The 20,588-nt window shown below is 41.7% G+C and overlaps 1 protein-coding gene across 1 annotated transcript in view; it reads left to right on the top strand.

The window, feature by feature from the left end:
* The window catches only part of Ttc9 (tetratricopeptide repeat domain 9), a 30,756-nt gene extending 25,567 nt beyond the window's left edge, over positions 1 to 5,189 (top strand). The window contains exons 2-3 of the mRNA XM_026401354.2: positions 1,039 to 1,221; positions 3,559 to 5,189. Of these exons, the coding sequence (XP_026257139.1) occupies positions 1,039 to 1,221; positions 3,559 to 3,638 (263 nt within the window). The 3' untranslated portion in view covers positions 3,639 to 5,189. The remainder of the gene's footprint in view (positions 1 to 1,038; positions 1,222 to 3,558) is intronic.
* Positions 5,190 to 20,588: the final 15,399 nt, after the last annotated feature.

Raw genomic sequence — 20,588 nt, 5'->3', positions numbered from 1 at the left:
CACAGTTAGGCATCTCCAAAGTGTATAGCACGCGTCTTTCCCCGTAGTCAGTGCTACTAAATATATGAGTGATCTAAGGGAGGCGGAGGTGGCTCAGCAGGGCCAGAGTGACGTACCTAGGGCCCAAAATTTCAAACACTCTCCAAGGTTGTTCAGTCCCCCTCCAGGGACATCCTCACCTTGGACCCATCCCTGTGGCTCACCTGGCAGGAGCTAGCCGCTAGTGCAGCAGATGGTCCCTGCTCCCTGGCACTGCAGAGACAAATAAGTGATACAGGGAAAAATAAAGACTTCCCTTGGGGGATGTCCAAGGCATGAAAGTAAACATTCACCAAATATTAGCTGTGGTTGTTATTATTATTATTTTTATTGCCTACAGTAGCTTATTCCTAGGGCTGCTCCAACAAAGTCCCACAAACCAGTTGGCACAAAGTAATAAAAATATATTGGACTGTCAGTCCTGGGGGCCAAGAGTCCACAATCATGGTGTTGGTGGCTTGGTTCTTTCAAAGGACTGTGGTAGAATCTGTCCCATGCATCTTAGCTTCCGGTAACCTCAGGTATTCCTTGGCTTGAGGGTGGCTGTCTTCTACCTTTGCTTCTTAATATTGTCTTTCCTCTGTGTGTGTCTGTCTCAGTGTCCAGATTTCTGCTTTAATAAGCACACCAGTCATGTTGGATTGGGGTCTACCCTAATGATTGCCTCTTAACTTGATTATCTCTGGAAAGACCCTATTTCCCAAAAAAGGTCACATTGTCAAGTATGGAGGGTCAGGACTCCAACATGTCTTTTAGGAGAAGAGAGGCATCACTCAGCTCCTGATGCAAGGCTGTATCACTGGCTCAAGGTCACATAGCTTGTGGGTGATGGAACTGGTCCCACAACCCAGGATGATTAGAAGTCGTGTTGAGGGCGTAACCCCCAGTGGAAAGCCCCATGCATCTAACCTCCTCTGGAGAGAAAGAACTGAGGACAGACCCACAGACTGCTGCTGTCATGTTGATGGCACGTCCCCTCTCTTCTCCCTTCCTCCACAGCCTGCCTGCTCCAGGCTGAGCTGGTAAACTACGAGCGAGTCAAGGAGTACTGCCTCAAAGTGCTGAAGAAGGAAGGGGAGAACTTCAAGGCCCTCTACCGGTCTGGTGTGGCCTTCTACCACCTTGGGGACTATGACAAAGCACTCTACTACCTGAAGGAAGCAAGAACCCGACAACCAACAGGTAAGGCAGCGGTTACCGCTTTCCATCAGCCCCCCTCTGGCAGCTCCTGGGGCCTTCTCATTGCAGCACCCAGGCTAGCGGGGCCTGGTGGGGACAGGGATGCAAATCAGGGGTCAGTGAATGGTAAGATCTGGAACGAGGAGAGCACACAGCTGTGCACTCACCTGGGGTCTGGGTTCCAGGGAGCAGAGGCACCTCTCTCTCCAAATAGACTGCAGAATGTTTTGCCTTGTCCGACTCAAAGAGTGTCAAATTCTGACCCTATATACCCCCATTTGTGGTGGGTCCTGGGAACGGAGATGAGAAGACATGCTCCCTACCCCTGAGGAGCTCACATCTGGTTGGCAAGTGAGTGTGACCTTTACCATTCGTGGAGTGATGTCCATTACATTAGCTCACCCAACCATTCATTCGTTCATTCATTTCACAGACATTTATAGAGAGCATACAGTGGGCCAGCAACTATTCTAGCAGGAGGGTAGTCGGGGCTCAAGGAATTCTCATTAGAGTGGAGAAAGATAGACAGTTTGCGAATAGACAAACAGATAGAGTTTTTAGTATTGGCAAATGCTCTGAAGAAACGAAAGCAGGGAAAAAGAAGTGCTATTTTCGGTCAGGTGATCAGAAAGAGCCTCTCTGAGGAGGTAACATTCAAATGATTTCTTTGATTTAATGTTACCATCATTATTAACATACAGTACTATTTTTTTAATGCAATCCTCCTTCCATGAAGTCTTTAAGAACCTCAGGATCTGTTTGCAAATGTCCATATAAATACTTTTCTAAGAATACCTCTTTATTTTTATGTGATATTGGTTTGTTTTCTGTATATAAATTGTGTTCTAGCAACTATACTGTTAGCAACCTGAGAACTGGACTCGAGAATTTTCTTGAGCACGTACTCTGTGCCAGTACTGTTCTGGATGCTGCCTGGCACTTTTGAGCATGATACAGTATTCATTTCTATTTCTGGAAATAGATATCCTGGTAACCCTGTAACTATTTTGCTCTGATGTATGCAGAACTAAGCAGTTGTTCCATGTCACGCCCTGCTCACTAATTTGAGGACTGGAATTGAGGGGAAATGTCCCAGTTGTGAAAACGTGGTTGTCTGACTTATAAAGACAAAACAAAGTGAAACAAAGTCATTATAAACTCTTCAAGTTTTTTTTAAAAAAGCACATTCAACTAATATTTATTGATCATTGTATTAAGCACTTTCAGACTTGCCTATCTTAGTCCTCATGTCAACTTTGTGAGGATAATCTTCTTTTTTTTTTTTTTTTGGTGAGGGGGTACCAGGGATTGAACTCAGGGCCACTCAGCCACTGAGCACATCCCCAGCCCTATTTTATATTTTATTTAGAGACAGGTCTCACTTGGTTACTTAGAACTCACTTTTGCTGAGGCTGGCTTTGAACTTGCAATCCTCCTGCCTCAGCCTCCCAACCTGCTGGAATTACAGATATGCACCACCGCACACAGCATGAGAATAGTATTCTACTCCAAAGGAGAGCCAGGCTTTGGAATTAGGCACACCATTTACTATGTGTCTCCTTGGGTATCTTACTTGATCTCTCCAGGTCCCAGTCTTCCCAGTCCCAGTGAGGATGAGGATAAAAATCTTTGCAGAAGTGTAGTGATGATTAAATGAGAAAATGAATGTTTAAAGCTGGCACAAGCTGGGCCCAGAGGCACATGCCTGTATTCCAGCTACTCCAGAGGCTGAGGCTGGAGGATCATGAGTTTGAGACCAACCTGGGTAACTCAGCGAGACCTTGTCTCAAAATACAATTTTTAAAAAGGACTGAGGGTGTAGCTCAGTGGTAGAGTTCTTGCCTAGCTTGTGCAAGGCCCTGCGTTGATCCCCAGGCCTGGGAAAAAAATAAAAATCCAGTGATAAATGAACTAGCAAGCAAAAGCAGCACAAAGCACGCATTCAAAAATGAAGGTTGTTTCTTGCAAGTGAGACATCAGGATCCGAGGAGTTGGTAATTTATCTAAGGTTAATCTCCAAGTGGAGTTGCAGCTAAATGCTGATTTGAGAGGGACTGGGATGTCTGCTGCATAGAAATGGAAGAGAAATTCTCCTCTCCTCTCCCTCCTGTCTGTCCCTTTGGGGTCACAGCGAGCTGTCCACATTTGCAAGGAGAGGTAGTGAAAGAGAAGGCCAACATCTGGTTCCCCTCTCAGCCGCCACCATGGGAAGGCCGAGGGACCTTGGCTGAGTGAGTCACCTGCCCTGTCCCTGAGTTGCAGGCCCAGCTTTGCCCTATTCGGTGTAGATGCAGTTGTGCCCTCCTGGCTGTCCGCTCAGGTATGTTTCTCTCCTCGCAGACACCAACGTGATTCGGTATATCCAGCTGACGGAGATGAAGCTCAGCAGATGCTCCCAGAGGGAGAAAGAAGCCATGTAACTACCAAGCCTCTCCAGAGACACCCACGCCTGACTGGAGACTTCCAGGCACCCGCTGGTGGAGAGCCCCACCCTAGATTCTGTCCCTTTACCCCACTTCTTCCAGCCCCCCTTCTTCCTCCCATTGTTCCTCAACTCTGTCTGCGCCCAGTGTGAAAAGAAGGTGAGATGCACATTTGGAATCTGATGGGCTGCCCAGACACAGAGACTCCTCTTCACTGGCAGGTCAGGGACTGAGAGGGGCCTAACGTCTGCTGGGGGGGAGTCTCACAGGCTGGGAATGCTGGGAAGGCAGCAGGCACGGAGCCCACGGTCTGGAACCTGCTATGTCCTCCTGATGGACCAGGACACCTTAAGGCAACTGTGACAAATCTAGGGCTGAAGCAAACACCAGAAGCACAGGTGGAGCCAACATTAAAGACTGGACTTGTAACTGGACCCCCGCCCCCAGCCCCCTGTCACCTTAGCCCCTGCCACCCCTCCCCGTCACTTGGCTTGGCTTGTGCTTCCTTCTCTCTGCCAGGATTCACATGCCATTCAGGCCCACGCTCAGTGCCCTCTGGTGACCACACATACCATTCCCCCAACTCTCAGCCAGTAGGCAGCTGGGACAGCACAAGGGCAGAGCATGTTGGTGACAGGGGAGGGACAGATGATGGGTAAGGGAAAGAGCATTGTGTAGGCTGAGGGATCCCATTGTGGACTCCCATTGTGAAGTGTAAATAAAAACAAACTTTCAGGCACCCTGTGGGGATCCACTCCCTCCCTCCCTCACCTCCTCCCCCAATCCTCCCTCAGAGCTGCTTACAACCAGGCAAGATGGGCTTCCCCCAAAGTGCAGGGCCATTTGTCCAGAGCCAACGTATGCCATGTTGACTGCGGCCTTAGTGCTTGACAGAATGGGCTGGGATCATGGAGACTGCCCTGGGGCCTGGCTTCCTGGGAACCTGTCCAGCCTCTTTTTGATGAAATGATCTGGACTCCATACCTAACACATAAAATGTGTTCAACAAATATTTGTTGAATGAATAAATTATAACTGCAGACCGACTCTCCTGCCTTAAAATAATTTTATCCCAGCCTAGTCTCCTGGTACCCCTGCTCTTTATGCTATGCCATGTTGCTTCAGTCAAACAAGAAACATTGATTGAGGGCTTGCTGTTTGCTCATTGTAGTGCAATATGCCCTGGGACACAGGATGTGGTCCCAGTCTTCAAGGACATTGGAAGAGTTGAGAAATGCATATGAGATTACTACCAATGACACCTTTAATTTATACGATGCTTCAATGTTTTCAGAGCACTTTGGTGTATTTTTCGTGTGATTAGTGAGATACTATTGTACAAAATTAAGATATCTACTGATGCAATAATGTGAATAGTTAGGATTTATTAAATGCACTATCCTCAGATCTTTACATGGACAATCTCATTTCTTTCATATAGTTATTCTGTGAGATTACTATTCCCATGTGATGGATAAGAAAACTGAAAACCAGAAAATTAACTACCCTAAGGTTGCATGGCCTTAAGGGACAAAGGCTAGGATTGGAACCAGATCTGACTCGAGAGCTCTAGCTAATAATTATCCTATACTTAGTTGACTCTGTACATAGTATGTTAGGGCGTTACAACTGTTTCAGACCTGGACAATAAGCATTAGGTTGAAATTATTTCACCATGTCAATAGTGGTACATGGGCCCCCTCTTGTTTTTACCCAAGGCAGAAAAAGATCAGTGATCAGAATCCCTAGAGGTCAGAGCAGTGACAGACCAGCAAAGACAGCTGAGATCCAACAGTTTTTTCATATAGTGTCCATTCTACTTACTGATGAAGCCAGCACGTATCTAAGTAACCCACCCAGCATCCCCACCCCTTCCCCAGCTCTGGGAAAGGATTACAATTATAGGTACAGACAAAAAGGAAATGCAAAGTTAATTATGGGTTATTTATTTAAGCAGAGGCTCTGTCACTACAAGATCCAATCACTGCCCAGGGGCCCAGAAGCCAGCAACACAGGTTATATTCACATAGCTCCCCAAAGACTTTCAAAGGGAGCTGCGGAAGGTGCTAGAAATATCCAGGGGTCCACAATTGCTTACCTGTAGCCCACCCTCTGGAGAAGAGGAAAAGAAAAAGCCATTCTAGCTGCCACATTTTCTGCTCCTGTTCCCCCACCCCTATCACATCCTTCTCTCTATCCCTCTTCCTCCAAAATGGCTTCAACATGACCCCAACCCAAAATTACCCTCAGGCTGAGCATCAGCATACGCACAAAGCTCCCCCTTTCCCAAGCCTTCAGCTTGGGAAAGTTCATGAGTTGGCTAACTGTTTGTTAGAAGATGAAGGATAAAGATGAGGTCAGAGGTGGCCTGCAGAACCAGTTCAAATTAGCAGGGTCTTTCTTTATTCTTCATGCATCTGAAAGGACTCTGAGTAACTATTTCCAACGTGGAGGTAGGAGAGAAGTCTTGTTTAAATGTGTGCATTGGGACCGGACTGGACAGATAGGGACAAGACGGTTACCATCCCAAAGAGAACACTTAGAAACCAGAACTAGGTGAGGACGACCTCTCAGAAGCTCACACAACAAGTGTATAAGCCATTGGCCTGTCTGTTGACTTAGATTCATATGCTTAGTGGAACTCCATTCACTGTGACCCAAACTTGAACAATCCTCCACCCCCCACGCCCACCCCCCGAAAAAAGCTGCCTGGGTGATTGGTTGATGTTTAGGGTGGTAGGACTGAATTTTCCATGCATTTGTCCAACAGAGAGCTGTTAATCAAAATCAGGTTCATTTAACCTTATTAACTCTTCAGCTTCCTTCTCTCCACCCCTTTTAAAAACAGGGACTGTGGTTTAATTACACACTTTTCGGATGTCACTGTTGAACTCTATAGACAGAGCACTAATCATGGGTCTGACCTGCATCATCATCTTCTGCCTGGACTTTTGTGATAGACTCTTTGAAGAAAAAAATTATACTTTTTGTTTAATTGTGAAAGTCTCACACGTGTATTGTAGAAAATTTAGGGAAGGAAAAGAAAAAGAAAAAAAATGACAAAATTCAACTCATAATTCTACCACCCAAGAACTATATCTTTTGTTCTTTTTGGTATAAATGTATGCACACACAGGCACAGGTTTTTTTGTTTGTTTTGTTTTTTTATGAAAAAATACTGGATCACACTGTATATACTCTTTAATAACTTACTTTTCAAAATGCATATTTATATTTTAGAATAGGTAATACATATAGAGAAACAAAATTCAAAAAGTACAAAAAGCTCTATAGTCGGAAGTAACTCTTCCTTCCCTGTCTGCCAACATCTAGTTTGCCTCTAATTTCTTGAATATCCTTTCAGAGATACACATTTTTGAACATACATATATACTTTTATCACACACAGTGGTAGCATATTGGACACACTTTTTTTTTGCTCATTTTATTATTTCACTGAATATATTCTGAACATTTTTCATGTGAGTCTTCCAGACTTTGGAAATAGCATCTTCATTGTATGGATGAACCCTCATTTTGTAATCAACACCCAAATTTCGTTTGTTCCCAGGCTTTCTTGTAAATAATGGTGCAACAGACAACCCTGTAGCTAAAATTTGCACACCTCTATGACTATTTCCTTAGGTTATATCCAAGAAGGAAATTGCTTGGCTATTTTTAAGAATTTTGATACATATTGCCAATTGCCCCCCAAGAAGTTTATACCAAAACACTGTCCTATTCGCAGTTTCTAGAGTGTCCTGTTTCCTGCAACCTAACACTGGGTATTATCACTAATCAAATCTCTACCAATTTGACAGGCAAAATAATAGTATGTCAATCTTATTTTAGCTTTGATTATTAGTGAATAACATTTTCATATGCTTATTGACCATTTGTACTTCTTTCTTTGTGAATTTTCTATTTATTTGATATTGGTATGTTTATTATCGATTTGTAATTTGAAGAATATTATTTTGTCAAGAAATGCTGCAAATATGCTTTCCAAGTGCTTTGCTTTCAAATTTTGTTTATGGTGCTTTTTGACATACATAAATTCTTAATTCTGCAATTAATTTGTTCCTCTGTTGCTGGCTTCTCCTGCCTCCAGTTTTTTCTCTCATTTCTATCAGAGTGACCCTTCTCAGATGTAATCTGATCGTGTCGTTCCAGAGCTTAAAGATTTTTCATGGCTTCTCATCACCTTTAGGAAACAGGGCAAATTCCTTAACATATAACTAATTCCTTAACATTTCTTTCATGTATTTGCTCCCTCTGACTTTCCCAGGCTCACCTCCTGGCCCTCTTTTCAAGGTATCCTGCATTTTACTGTCACATAGCCCTGAACCTTTGAGTGTTGGGACTTCTTACGCTGTTCCCTCTGCCTCCTTGTCATTTCTCACTTCTTCCATCCTCTCTTTGCCTTGCTAATTCCTGTAAGTTTTGATCTGAGTTCACTGCTCCCAAAGCAACACCAGCCTACCTCTGCCCAGCATGTGCTTCAAATGATTGGAATTTCCTAGTTGGATTCATCTCTCCCACCATACGGATGCCCCCCAAGGCAGGAACTATGGTCGATTGATCTTTGCAGTCAGAATGACCAGCACAGGGGCTGAGGTTGTATGTAGCTCCGTGGTAGAGCACCTGCCTAGCACATGTGAGACAGTGGGTTCAATCCTTAGCACCACATAAAAATAAATAAATAAAACGAAGGTATTGTGACCATCTACCACTAAACAAAAATTTAAACAAAAAGAATGTCCAGTCCAGTGCCTGGCACATTATAGGTACTCAAAAGCTATTGAACATTGAGCCTGCCACAGATGAATAATGGATTCAACAGCAAATGTCACTTGTGGTAAATGCAGGGCTGGACTAGATCTATACTTCTGAGAAATGAAGAAGTCCTAGGAGGCCTGGGTCAGCAGAGAAGCCATGTGCTCCAGCCCTGTGCCTCCAAATCATCACAATCACTTGCAAGAGCTTTTTAAAAATATATCATCTCAGGCTCTGCTCCAATCCCAATAAATCAGACTCACGGGGATACTAAAGCTTTTTAAAATGTTTTGAAGTGTTTCTGATGACCCGGATGCTGAGGAGCCACCACGGAGGCAGACCAGAAGACTCATTTTAGAACACTCAGCTCTAAATTTCAAACCATATGACCTTTTGGAAGGACTTTTGTTTGAATTCAAGATGTACCATCTAGGAGTGATTGTGACCCTGGGAAAGTGGCTTAATTGTTCTGACCCTCATTTTCCTAACCTGCATATGGAAACAATGTTATATCCCTAAAAAGGATATGGAAAGAGTTAAGAATTAACTTGGGGGTGGTGGTGGGGGACTGGGGTTGTGGCCCAGAGGTAGAGTGCTTGCCTAGCACTGTGAAGCACTGGGTTAGATTCTTAACACCACATAAAATAAATAAAATATTTTATATCCATCTACAACTAAAAATAATTTCAAAAAAAAAAATAAGTAACTGTCTGATCTGGGGTTGTGGCTCAATGGTAGAGCACTTGCCTAGCATGTGTGAGGCACTGGGATGGATCCTCAGTACCACATAAAAATAAAAAAATGAAACTATTGTGTCCATCTGCAACCAAAAAAAAAAAAAATTAAAAACAAGAAGTAACTGTCTACCGGCTCAGAACTTGCTACAGAGCAAGCACAGAATAGATCTGCATTTCCTTCCCCCAGTGCCTCAACCTCAGTTTCCTCACAGAGGGGCTACTAATCCCTGCAGGCTTGTCTTTCATATCCCCACGCTCTCCACTCTAGGAGGAAGGGACTTCCCAACAAGCCCTTGGATTGCTCTCTTGTCAAACAAACAGGACAAATGTTTGGGAGTTGTGTAAGGGACAGAGGAAGTCCTGCACTCCACCCCAGGACCTCCCCAGGCATAGCAGACACTTTGCAGCAATCAATGGGAATCATTCTGATGGTTTTCAGAACCGACTGTCCTCCCATCACATCCAAAGAGCAACAAGGGTTTCTTCCAGACAGTTCACCCTGAAGCCAGCAGTCTCTGAGCTACAAGAAGGCAATTGTCTGGAAACAGAGTGGTCATTTCCCACTCTCCTTCCAGCGCCCTTGGTATCCTCATCACATGCCTCAGGGCAGGAAAGACAAGACTGGTTGTGAGGTCAAATAGCTGATATGCAGCTGCTTTGATTAAGATGCCCCATTCCCCACTCCCATGGCTGCACCAGCCCAGGGCAGCAGCAGAGGCGGGGGGAAATGCCTTCAGTCTATCAGTCGTGGCATAGTTCAAATTACGGAGTCAGCATGAAAAGTCCCACTCTAAATGGACTGAAATTGGATTCTATTAAAAACCACACTCAGCGAGGCTCTTGGCTATTAATATTTGCTAAGACATGGAGGAGGGAGAGGAGGCGGAGGCCCCTGAAAAAGGCTGAGGATCTCAGCTTCTGTTGAATTACTTGTCTGGAAGGGAGCCTACATCTGAAATGTGGACTTGCCCTGTTTCAGAGTCTCACAGAAAATATCAAGGCTGGAGAGAAGCTCGAAGTTCAATAGTTCCATCCTCCTCTGTTATAGATGATGGATCAGATCCAGAGAAGGCTAATGATTTATTCAAGGTCATACAGCCTATAAGTAAGTACAAGAGTCAGAACTGGAACTCAAGTCGGTTTCCTGACATTAAATTTAATCCTGTTTCCACTGACCCAAACGTACTTACAAAGCACCTAACTTAAAAAAAATTATTCATATATGCATGTGTGCATATATACACATGTATATATATAAATGCTGTAAAAATATTCTCTTCTAAAGAAAGAAGAAGCATTATACTCATTTATTCCTTCATTCAAGTTATCTTTGCTATCGCTTTCCTAGGAGGTTCAATGATTAACAGTATTTTCTCTGCTGGAGGGGCTTACAATCTGCAGAGGAGAAAGAAAAGTAAATAGGAAGGACCAATTCTATATAAGAAATGTTACAAAAACATCATGGGCACAGATGAAAGGGAGCATCTGTACCAATCCTGGAGGATCAGGGAAGATTTCCCAGAGACAGAGCCAGGTGAATAGAGCAAGAGTAGCTAGAGATGGGTAAGCTTCAGAAGAGGGCCAATCACAATATAATATTCTGTTACTCCCTTTCCTGGATATAAGATACAAAGGTGTGCCTCATCATAAATTGTCTTTCTGGTATTTTTCCTGGTTTTTCTATGCCTGGGCTTAAGCAATGCCACCTTCATAGACCCAAGGACTGAGAAATCACCTAAGACCCTGCACATTCTACCTGACTAAACCCCCTCCTGGCTACCATATAGGGACAGGTGCCTATGCATGTTTTCTCGAGTGCAATCAAAAGGGCTTTAAGATATTTGATTTTCATACAGGGAAAATCCTACACCAGGTTTCACAAATGTCGATCCAGAGGCACAATTTAGCAAAAGAAATATCAAACTGCTGAGCGTGGTAGCACAGACCTATAATCCCAGCAACTTGGGAGTTTTGAGGCAGGAGGATCACAAGATTGGGGCTCAAAGCAACTTAGTAAGACTTTATCTCAAAATGAAAACTAAAAGGGCTGGGGATGAAGTTCAATGGTAGAGCACCCCTGGGTTCAATCCCCAGCATCAAAAAAGAAGGAGGAGGAGGAGGAGGAGGGGGAGGGGAAGGAAGAGGAGGAGGAGGAGGAGGAGGAGAAAGAAGAGAAAAAGAAGAAAACTAATGATCTTGATGGTACAAAACATTGTTGAAGGAGATTAAAAGAAGCCTAAATAAATGGAAATATAACTTGTGATAATTGCAAGACTTACTATTATCAAGATGTAAATACTTCCTGAATTGATCTACAGATTCAACATAGTTTCTGTCAAAACTCAAACTGATTTTTTTTCTTTGCAGAAATTGATATACTGATCCTAAACTTCATATAAAAATTAAAGGAATTAATTAAAGGTATTCTGGAATACCTACACTACACACACGCACACACACACACAAATCCAGAAAAAGAATAGAGGACCCACATTTCCTGATTTCAAAACTTCAAAACTTACTACAAAGCTACAGTAATCAAGACAGTGATACTAGCATAAAGTATAGCAATAGATCAACAGAATAGAAATGAGAGTACAAAAATAAATTCCTGCATTTACAGTAAATTGATTTTCTACAAGATTATTAAGACAATTCAATGAGGAAAAAAGAATCTTTTCAACAAATCATGCTGGGACAACTGGATAGTGTGCCAAAAAAATGAAGTTAGAACCTGGTGCAGTGGTGCACACCTGCAATCAGAGCAACTTCGGAGGCTGAAGCGGGAGGATTGCAAGTTCAAGTCCATTTTCAGCAACTCAGTGAGACCCTCAGCAACCTAGCAAGACTCTGTCTCAAAATAAAATTATTTTGAAAATCTGGGAATATAGCTCAGTAGTAAAAAGAAGACGAAGAAGTTAGATCCCCTGCTTCACACTCCATACAAAAATCTACTTAAAATATATCAAAGGCCCTCAATGTAAGAACTAAAATTGTAAAATTCTTCATGACACTGGATTAGGTGACGGTTTCTTATATATGACACCAAAACACTAGCAACAAAAGAAAAAATGACAAATTTGACTTTATATCCATTACAATTAAAAATATGCTTCAAAAGACACTTTCAAGAAATGATAACCCAAAGAATGAAAAAAAAATTGCAATTATGTAACCGATAAAAGAGTGTCTATTATGATGCAATAACAAGAAGACAATCCAATTTAAAAACAGGCAAAGAATCTGAACACACATTTCTCCAAAGAAGATATGCAAATGCCAAAAAACACATTAACAGATGATCAACATCATTAGCCATTAGAGAAATGCAAATCAAAACTATGATGAAACACCACTTCACAGCCATTAGGATGTCTATCATCAGATAGACAGATTATAAGGGTTGTTGAAGATGTAGAGAACATGAAACCCTCATACACTGATGTTGGTAACATGATATGGCCCAGCAGCTGCTGGAGAAAACAGTTTGGCAGTTCCTCAAACAGTTAATCATAGAAACTTTATGACCCAGCAATTGTACTCTAAGTATATGCCCAAGAAACCTGAATCCATATGTCCACACAAAAACTTACACACTAAGCTGAGTGTGGTGGTGCATGCCTGCAATCCCAGCTACTCAGGAGGTTGAGGCAGGAAGATTATAAATTTGAGGGCAGCCTGGGCAATTTAGCAAGACCCTAACTCAAAATAAAGAATAAATAGAGTGAGGGATGTAGCTCAGTGGTAGAGCACTTGCCTAGCACTCACAAGGCCCAGGGTTCAATCCCCAATACGGGGGGGGGGGGAGGAGGAAGAGGAAGAGAAGAAGAAAAAAAGGAGGAGGAGGAGAAGGAAGAGGAGAAGAAGGAGAAGGTGACAAATGGAAACAACTCGAATGCCCATCAAATGATGAATGGATAAATAAAATGTGGTATATCCACACATTATTCTCAATAAAAGAAATGTGGTATATATATACAATGGAATATTACTCAGCAATAAAAGAGAATAAAATCATGGCATTTGCAGGTAAATGGATGGCGTTGAGAAGATAATGCTAAGTGAAGTTAGCCAATCCCAAAAAAACAAATGCCGAATGTTTTCTCTGATATAAGGAGGCAGCTGATTCGTACTGGGGTAGGGAGGGGGAGCATGGGAGGAATAGACAAACTCTAGATAGGGCAGAGGGGTGGGAGGGGAAGGGAGAGGGCATGGGGTTAGTAATGATGGTGGAATGTGATGGACATTATTATCCAAAATACATGTATCAAGACACTAATTGGTGTGAATATATTTTGTATACAACCAGAGAGATGAAAAATTTTGCTCTTTAATAAAATTGTAATGCATTCCACTGTCATATATAAATTAAAAATTAATTTAAAAAAAAGAAATGAGTTACCAGCGCATGCTAAAAGCCAACCTTGAAAACACTATGCTAAGTGAAAGAAGTGAGTCGCAAAGTATCACTTGTGGCATGATTCCACTTACATAAAATTTCCAGAGTAAATAAATTATAGAGACAAGAAGGTAGATTAATGGTTGCCTTGAGGAAGGGTTCAAAGAGATGAAAGGAATGGGAAGTGATAGCCAAAGGAAGCAAGAGTTTCTTGTTGAGGTACTGAAAAAATGACTGTGATGATCAATGCACAACTGTGAATATCTTAAAAGTCATTGAAATGTACATTATAAATGGGTACACTGTATCGCATTAAAACTATTAAAATATTTTATTTCACCCAGTGAATCTAAACCCTTACCACTTTAGCATGGAATCCACATAAAAACTATTAACTCTATGTCCTACCTTCTTCTTTTCATAACGCAGTGTGTGATTTGTACTCAACAGCACATCTCCCTTTGGATCAGCCACATAGGAATTGCTCAGTTGTTACATTTGGCTAGTGAATGGCAACCTGGAGAGCAAAGTTGTTGCCCTTCAAGGACGATCCTATGAGGACTGAACAGTCACCAAATTGGTAGAGCCTTCCTGGTTCTTTAAATCCTGTTCCTTCTGGAAGTTTCACCTGCTCCACCCCCAAACCCTCCTGGGGCAGCTGTTGCTGAGTCAAGGCAGGGTAAAGACCACAGCAGAGAGGAGAACTCTGCTCTGTGGGCCTCCTGTGATGGCTGCACGATAGCCCACACGTCCTTTATCAAGGTTCAACTTTAAATTTCAACACTATGAGTTGTTTACCTTGTTTATGGAAATGGGGATTATAACAGTAGCATTCTCAGAGTATTACCACAAAAATGAAATGTGATCATGTATGTAAATGCTTTGGCTGGTGTCTGGGACAGTAAGCATTTTTTAGTACAAGCCAATTATTGAACAATAATAGTAATAATGATATCATTCATTTTGTCTCCCAGTTGTTTTTTTAAATATTTTTTTAGATGTTGATGAATCTTTATTTTATTCATTTATTTATATGTGGTGCTGAGGATCAAACCCAGTGCCTCACACATGCTAGGCAAGCACTCTACCACTGAGCCACAACCCCAGCCCTGTATCCCAGTTTTAGCAGAGTGCACATAGTAGATGGTCAGGAAACCATAGCTCTCCACACAGGAACCTTAAGATATCTATAACAGTTGGTTCTCTAGCTGCCCCCTGACTACTTCCAGGGAGTCCTATGTCTAAGACAGTCCATTCTGGTTTTTAGGTAGTTCCATTTATTGGAAAGGACTCTCTTACACTGAAGTAGCTTCCATTCACAACCTGCCTTTGACCTCGTCTAGAGCAAGATCATCTTCTCTTCCGTATGACATTGTGGCAAATATTTAAAGACAGCCATCTGAGCTCTCTTTATGATCTGTTTTCCCAGCCTGTATGTTATTTGTGTCTTCCACTTTTCTGCTCCTAATAGGTTCGCCAGCTCTGAGCCTTGTTTTTCAGTCTATTACTGTCCCTCTAACAATGTGGCACATTGAAACCATAAAAAGGCCTTCATTTTCTCCCTCCTTTTGGACTGCACAGGTGCCTAGCTTTTAAATTTTTTTTTACCCAATCATTTCACAGTGGGCATATATATGACTCTGTCTTATAGTTATACCATTGACTTAAAATTTTTTATATGGTATTATTGAATGATAATCATGTACATTAGTTCCCCACCAACAACATCACCATTCACAATTTCTCTTTTTATTATTTTTTATTTTTAGTTAATACATGACAGAAGAATATATTCTGACATATCATACATACATGGAATATAACATCCAATTTTTGTGGTTGTACAAAACCATCCACAATTTCAATCTCTGCTATTTCAGTTATCTGTGATCAACTGTGGTCTGAAAATATTAAATGTAAAATTCCCAAAATAAATAATTCACAAGTTTTAAATTGTGCATTGTTCTGAGTAGTGTGACAAAATCTCACGGTCCTGTTCCCATCTACCCAGGATGTAAATCATCCTCTTTGTCTAGCGTATCCATACTGTATACATTTCCCACCAATCTCAGTTATCAGATCAACTATCATGGTATCACAGTGCTTTTATGCAAGAAGCCTTTAGTTTACTTAACAATGATCCCAAAGCACAATAGCAGTGATGCTGGCAATTTAGATTTGCCAAAGAGAAACGGTAAAGTGCTTCTTATATTTTATTATTGGTTATTGTTGTTAATCTCTCACTGTGACTAATTTATAAATTAAACTTTATCATATATATACATATGCACGAGAGTCCCACAAAAAAAAAAAAATAGGAGACTCCAAGAGCTAGATCATATGAAAAAAACATACTTATATAGGGTTCAGTACTATCTGTAGTTTCCGGCATCTGCTGTGAGTCCTGGAACATATTTCCTGAATAAAGGGGAACAACTGTACTATAAATGCATAGATCTCAGGTGTTAAATGAATATATTTGCACCAACATACCAATTATAAGTTAGAAAATTCTCTTATGCTGTCATCCCAATTGATCTCCTTCCCAGGCCTCTAAAAACAACTCAATTTTGACTTTTTAGTCCCAGAGATTAGTTCTGCAAAAACAATTTTTTTTTTCAAAATTCATATAAATGAAATAATCTAGTATTATAACTTCTATACCTTAATGCAAAATTTCATTTCTATTAAATTTACCCATTGACTTCAGTCTTTCCTTATAATCTGAGGTGGGCATTTTGGTCCTGATTTCACCATTCACATGTGCTTATTTCCTCAGCTTCATACCATCTACAGATTTAGCAATAATTCTGTGTCCTTAATCTGACGTAAGACAAGAACAAAAATGGAGTTCCAGGTTACTTAACTAGAAACCTTCTTTTAATTTTCAAGTTTAGCAGATGAGAGCCGTTATGGAAGCACTGACCAAAAGGAGGCACAGGAATATGATCTACGTTGATGGAGGGAACCGAGTTCTGATGGGGGTTACTTTACAGGGGATGGGAAATGGCTTCCCTCCACCCTTCTAGCTTCTTTAGCTGAGCTATGAATTAAATTGACAGAAGGCAAATTAACATGAGAAAAATCATTTTAATTATCTACATATGCACGAGAGTCCCACAAAAAAAAAATAGGAGACTCCAAGAGCTAGATCATTGGAACTTACATAACATCCTGAGTGATAGAAAGGAATAGGGGCTTGGGGCTTCTGCAGGGCCAGGGCAGTGGAGGAAATTTAAGGAGCAGGGGTGAGTAAATGTCACTTCATTATGCAAGTAAGAGAGAGAAATGTCTAGGAGCAGCCTCTTTCTGGTATAGGTACCTTCAACTAATAAAAATGTCCTTTATAGATGTGAAATCCTTTTACAGAAGGCAGCTGTTCAGAGCTACCTTGTATTTGCAGTTTCTTAAAATAACCAGCTAATAAACAATATGGCAAAGAGGTCCACTGTGGGGTGGCATGGTGTGGTCTGCTGTCATATTTTGGGGTATTGTGTCCTGAGCACCAGAATATTAAAAGAGGGAGGTGAGGACCCTAGGAGAGTATATGCTGGGGAGAAAGCAGAGCTCAGAGAAAAGTCTAAGAGTCACACCATAAAAGTGACCACTCATGTGGAAGGAGGAAAACACCCCAAGGGAAGAACTGAGGCCTGGTCAGTCTCCAACAGGAGAGGGCCTGGAAAGCTTCTAAGGTCATCTGCGGAATCTTGAGCTAAAGCTATTGTTTGGTCTGGTTTTATGTTTTGTTTTGTTGTTTTGCTAAGTCCTAATTGGGGTCTGGCAGCTCATAAAGAAAACTATTTTCCCAGATTTAGAAGCTACTGAAATTGTGAAATCACAGAGTGCACTTAGTCCTTTCCCTCACCCTGACCTCAAAGCAACCAGGCTGTGGGTACAGGGTGAGTTCGAACATGGAGGTGAGAGTGAGAAGGGTGTTTGGAAGATGTTGGTTCTTTCAATCTTTCAGGGAAGAACTCAAATAAAGTAAAAGCCACTTTATTGAAATGTTCCTTAAATTTTTGTTTTACATTCCTTTTTTTTTTTTTTTTTTTGGTACTAGGGATTAAACTCAGGGGTGCTTTGCTACTGAGCCACATCCCCAGCCCTTCTTATTTTTGAGACAGGATCTCACTAAATTTCTCAGGGTCTTGCTAAGTTCCTGTGTCTGGCCTCAAACTTGTGATCCTCCAACTTCAGCCTCCCAAATTGCTGGGATTACAAGCATGAACCACCATGCCTGGCTTATTTTGATTATTTTTGATCTAGCATTACCCGTAATGTTTCTTTGATGCAAACATGAGCTTAGCAATGCAGGCTTCCTCTGACAGCAAACTTCAACCTGGATCTGTCATCTTAAACTGTGGGACCCCGAGTTTGTGACAAACTTCATTCACCTTCCTTTATTTCACCTAGAAAGGGTGAAGATGAGCCATAAATCTGTCAGGGTATCAGAGTCACCCAGGAAGCATTTGAAAGACTATAGATCCAGGAAACAGCGTTTTTTGTTTTTGTTTTTGTTTTTTTTAGAAACTGAAATTCTGATCCTTGTTCATAAACTGACACTTTGTTTTTTTTTTTTTTTTTTTTTTTTTAAAGAGAGAGTGAGAGAGGTGAGAGAGAGAGAGAGAGAGTTTTAATATTTATTTTTTAGTTCTCGGCGGACACAACATCTTTGTTGGTATGTGGTGCTGAGGATCGAACCCGGGTCGCACGCATGCCAGGCGAGCGTGCTACCGCTTGAGCCACATCCCCAGCCCCATAAACTGACACTTTGGAATCACTGAATTACTTTAAGATCTCTTGCAGTTTTATTTTATTTTTTAAAATATTTATTTATTTATTTTTAGGTGTAGATGGACACAACGTAATACCTTTATCTTTATGTGGTGCTGAGGATGGAACCCGGGCCCGCTCATGCTAGGAGAGCGCTCTACTGCTGAGCCACGTTGAGCCCCAATCCCAGCCCCTGTTTGTTTGTTTGTTTTGAGAGGGGTCCTCACTAAGTGGCCCAGGCTGGTCTTGAACTCCTGGGCTCAAGCAATCCTCTTATTTCAGCCTCCCAAGGAACTGGGACTACAAGCTTGTGCCACAGTCCTTAGCTTAGTTTCAATATTCTAAAAATGTTTCTTAGAAGATACTGCTTAACCCCAAGCAGAATTGGTCCTTCCTGATTCAGATATCTATTTGCATGAATTAATATGCATGAGGATAAAGGGATGGAGATTAAAAACAATTGTATTTGTCCATCAAACATGGTTACAAGTTCATTGTAGACCGGTACTTAATGGAAACATCTAAAATTGTAGGAAATGAAGAGAGGGTAAAAGCATGTCAGTAGCCCCTCGGGCACAATGGCAGTAAGCAAGGTACTGATACTTCATCCACAGGGGCTCATGAGGTAATCTAAGGTGCCATGAGAGCTGGCATTGAACATGTAGAAGGGTAAAATTCTTCAGCTTTCTCCATTCCCCTTTACTCCTTGCAACTACAATTACCTTTTGAGCCATGATGCCCCACTGTTCTAGCCTATGTTTAGCACTAAACCTGCCAGATTTGCATAAGCTTCTAATTAAAAGAATACAAAATCTCTTTAGAAAAACGTTGAAGCAAAAGAGAAAAGAGAACCGAGAATGTGTTCTGAAAGCCAGAAACCCTCTTTGTCAGAACCCTCTCTGTCAACTACTCACTTTGCAAACGTGAGACTGAGGCACAGACCAGTGAAAGGTCCAACAAGCATGATGGACATGCTGGACAGAGCAAAAGCTTCTTAACCTGATTCCCAGTCCTTGTGGTGCTCACTGCACAGAGACCTTTCAGGACAGCTAGAGTTTGCTTGAATTGATTTCCTGCATCTCCTTGCAGGTGGCAATAGGAAATTTTAAATAAGACTATTAATAGAAATTTTGCATTGAGGAATGTCTACTGAATCTACTGGTGTAGGAACTGTCTGGTAATCAAAGCTTATGATGAATATTGCTGGTGTTTCTGTGTGTGTGTGTGTGTGTGTGTGTGTGTGTGTATGCTCATGCATGTGCCAAGGCCAGACATATTTGATACATCAAAGGCATATTGATGATGTAATTTCCTTCTGCTATTGGTCTATATAAAAGATTTTATTCAAAGATAAGCCCAATAACGTATAAAGTTCATTAAAATTGGAATGTAATCAGGTTCCTTCCTTCACCGGACAGTATTCTGTCCTGCTGTAAAGAGTCTAAAAATCTCAGCAGTTTTCACACACCCCCCTCCAGCATCTTTAATGTCCCCATGAATCACCTGGGGATCTTGTTAAAATGTAGATTTTGATTCAGTATGTCTGGAGCAGGGTCCAGGATTCTGCCCAACAAGATCCCAGGTGATACTATGCAGCTGGTCTGTGGATCACACTCTGAATAGGACGGTACCAAGTGGACTGAGTCCAGAGCAGAGGCAGACAGACGCAGAGTCAGCTCATTTCCAGCCCTCTATCCAGACACTGGCTCTGACTATATCTTTATCTAGCCACATGTTGTTTATAAATAAACTACAATATTCTTAAGTGTCACTGAGACTTTGAGACATTTCACCATTCCAAACATCTTGGGAACCAGAGTAGGGACTTTCACATACTAACTCCACCTCTACACCTCCTAACCTCTAAGTCTTCTTTGCACAACCCCAAACCATCCCTTATAATCCATGCCCCCAACCCTGCCATTTACTTCTTATTTTTCTCCCTCCAGAATAATCTAGGCCCATAATCGGAAACATCTGCAATGGCCATGTACCAGAGCTGTGTTTTACTCTCTTTATTTGGTTTGTAAATGTCACCTTATGAGGTAGTTATTATAACCTCCATGTTACTGATGAGGAACTGGAGACCCAGCGGAGTTAAGTAAATTATCCAAAGTCACTCAACTAAGTAGAATAACAAGGTATGAACCCTAGCTGTCCTATTCCAGAGCCCAGTGTGATATGCAAAGTTGTGTCCTGGAATGTCGAGGGCTCTCACTGTACCTGGTCCAAACTACTCTGGCTACTTTTGACCTCTCCTTA

This window comes from Urocitellus parryii, chromosome 6 (genome assembly GCF_045843805.1).
Source record: "Urocitellus parryii isolate mUroPar1 chromosome 6, mUroPar1.hap1, whole genome shotgun sequence".
NCBI classification, from domain to species: Eukaryota; Metazoa; Chordata; class Mammalia; order Rodentia; family Sciuridae; genus Urocitellus; species Urocitellus parryii.
This window is presented reverse-complemented; position numbering and strand designations above follow the sequence as displayed.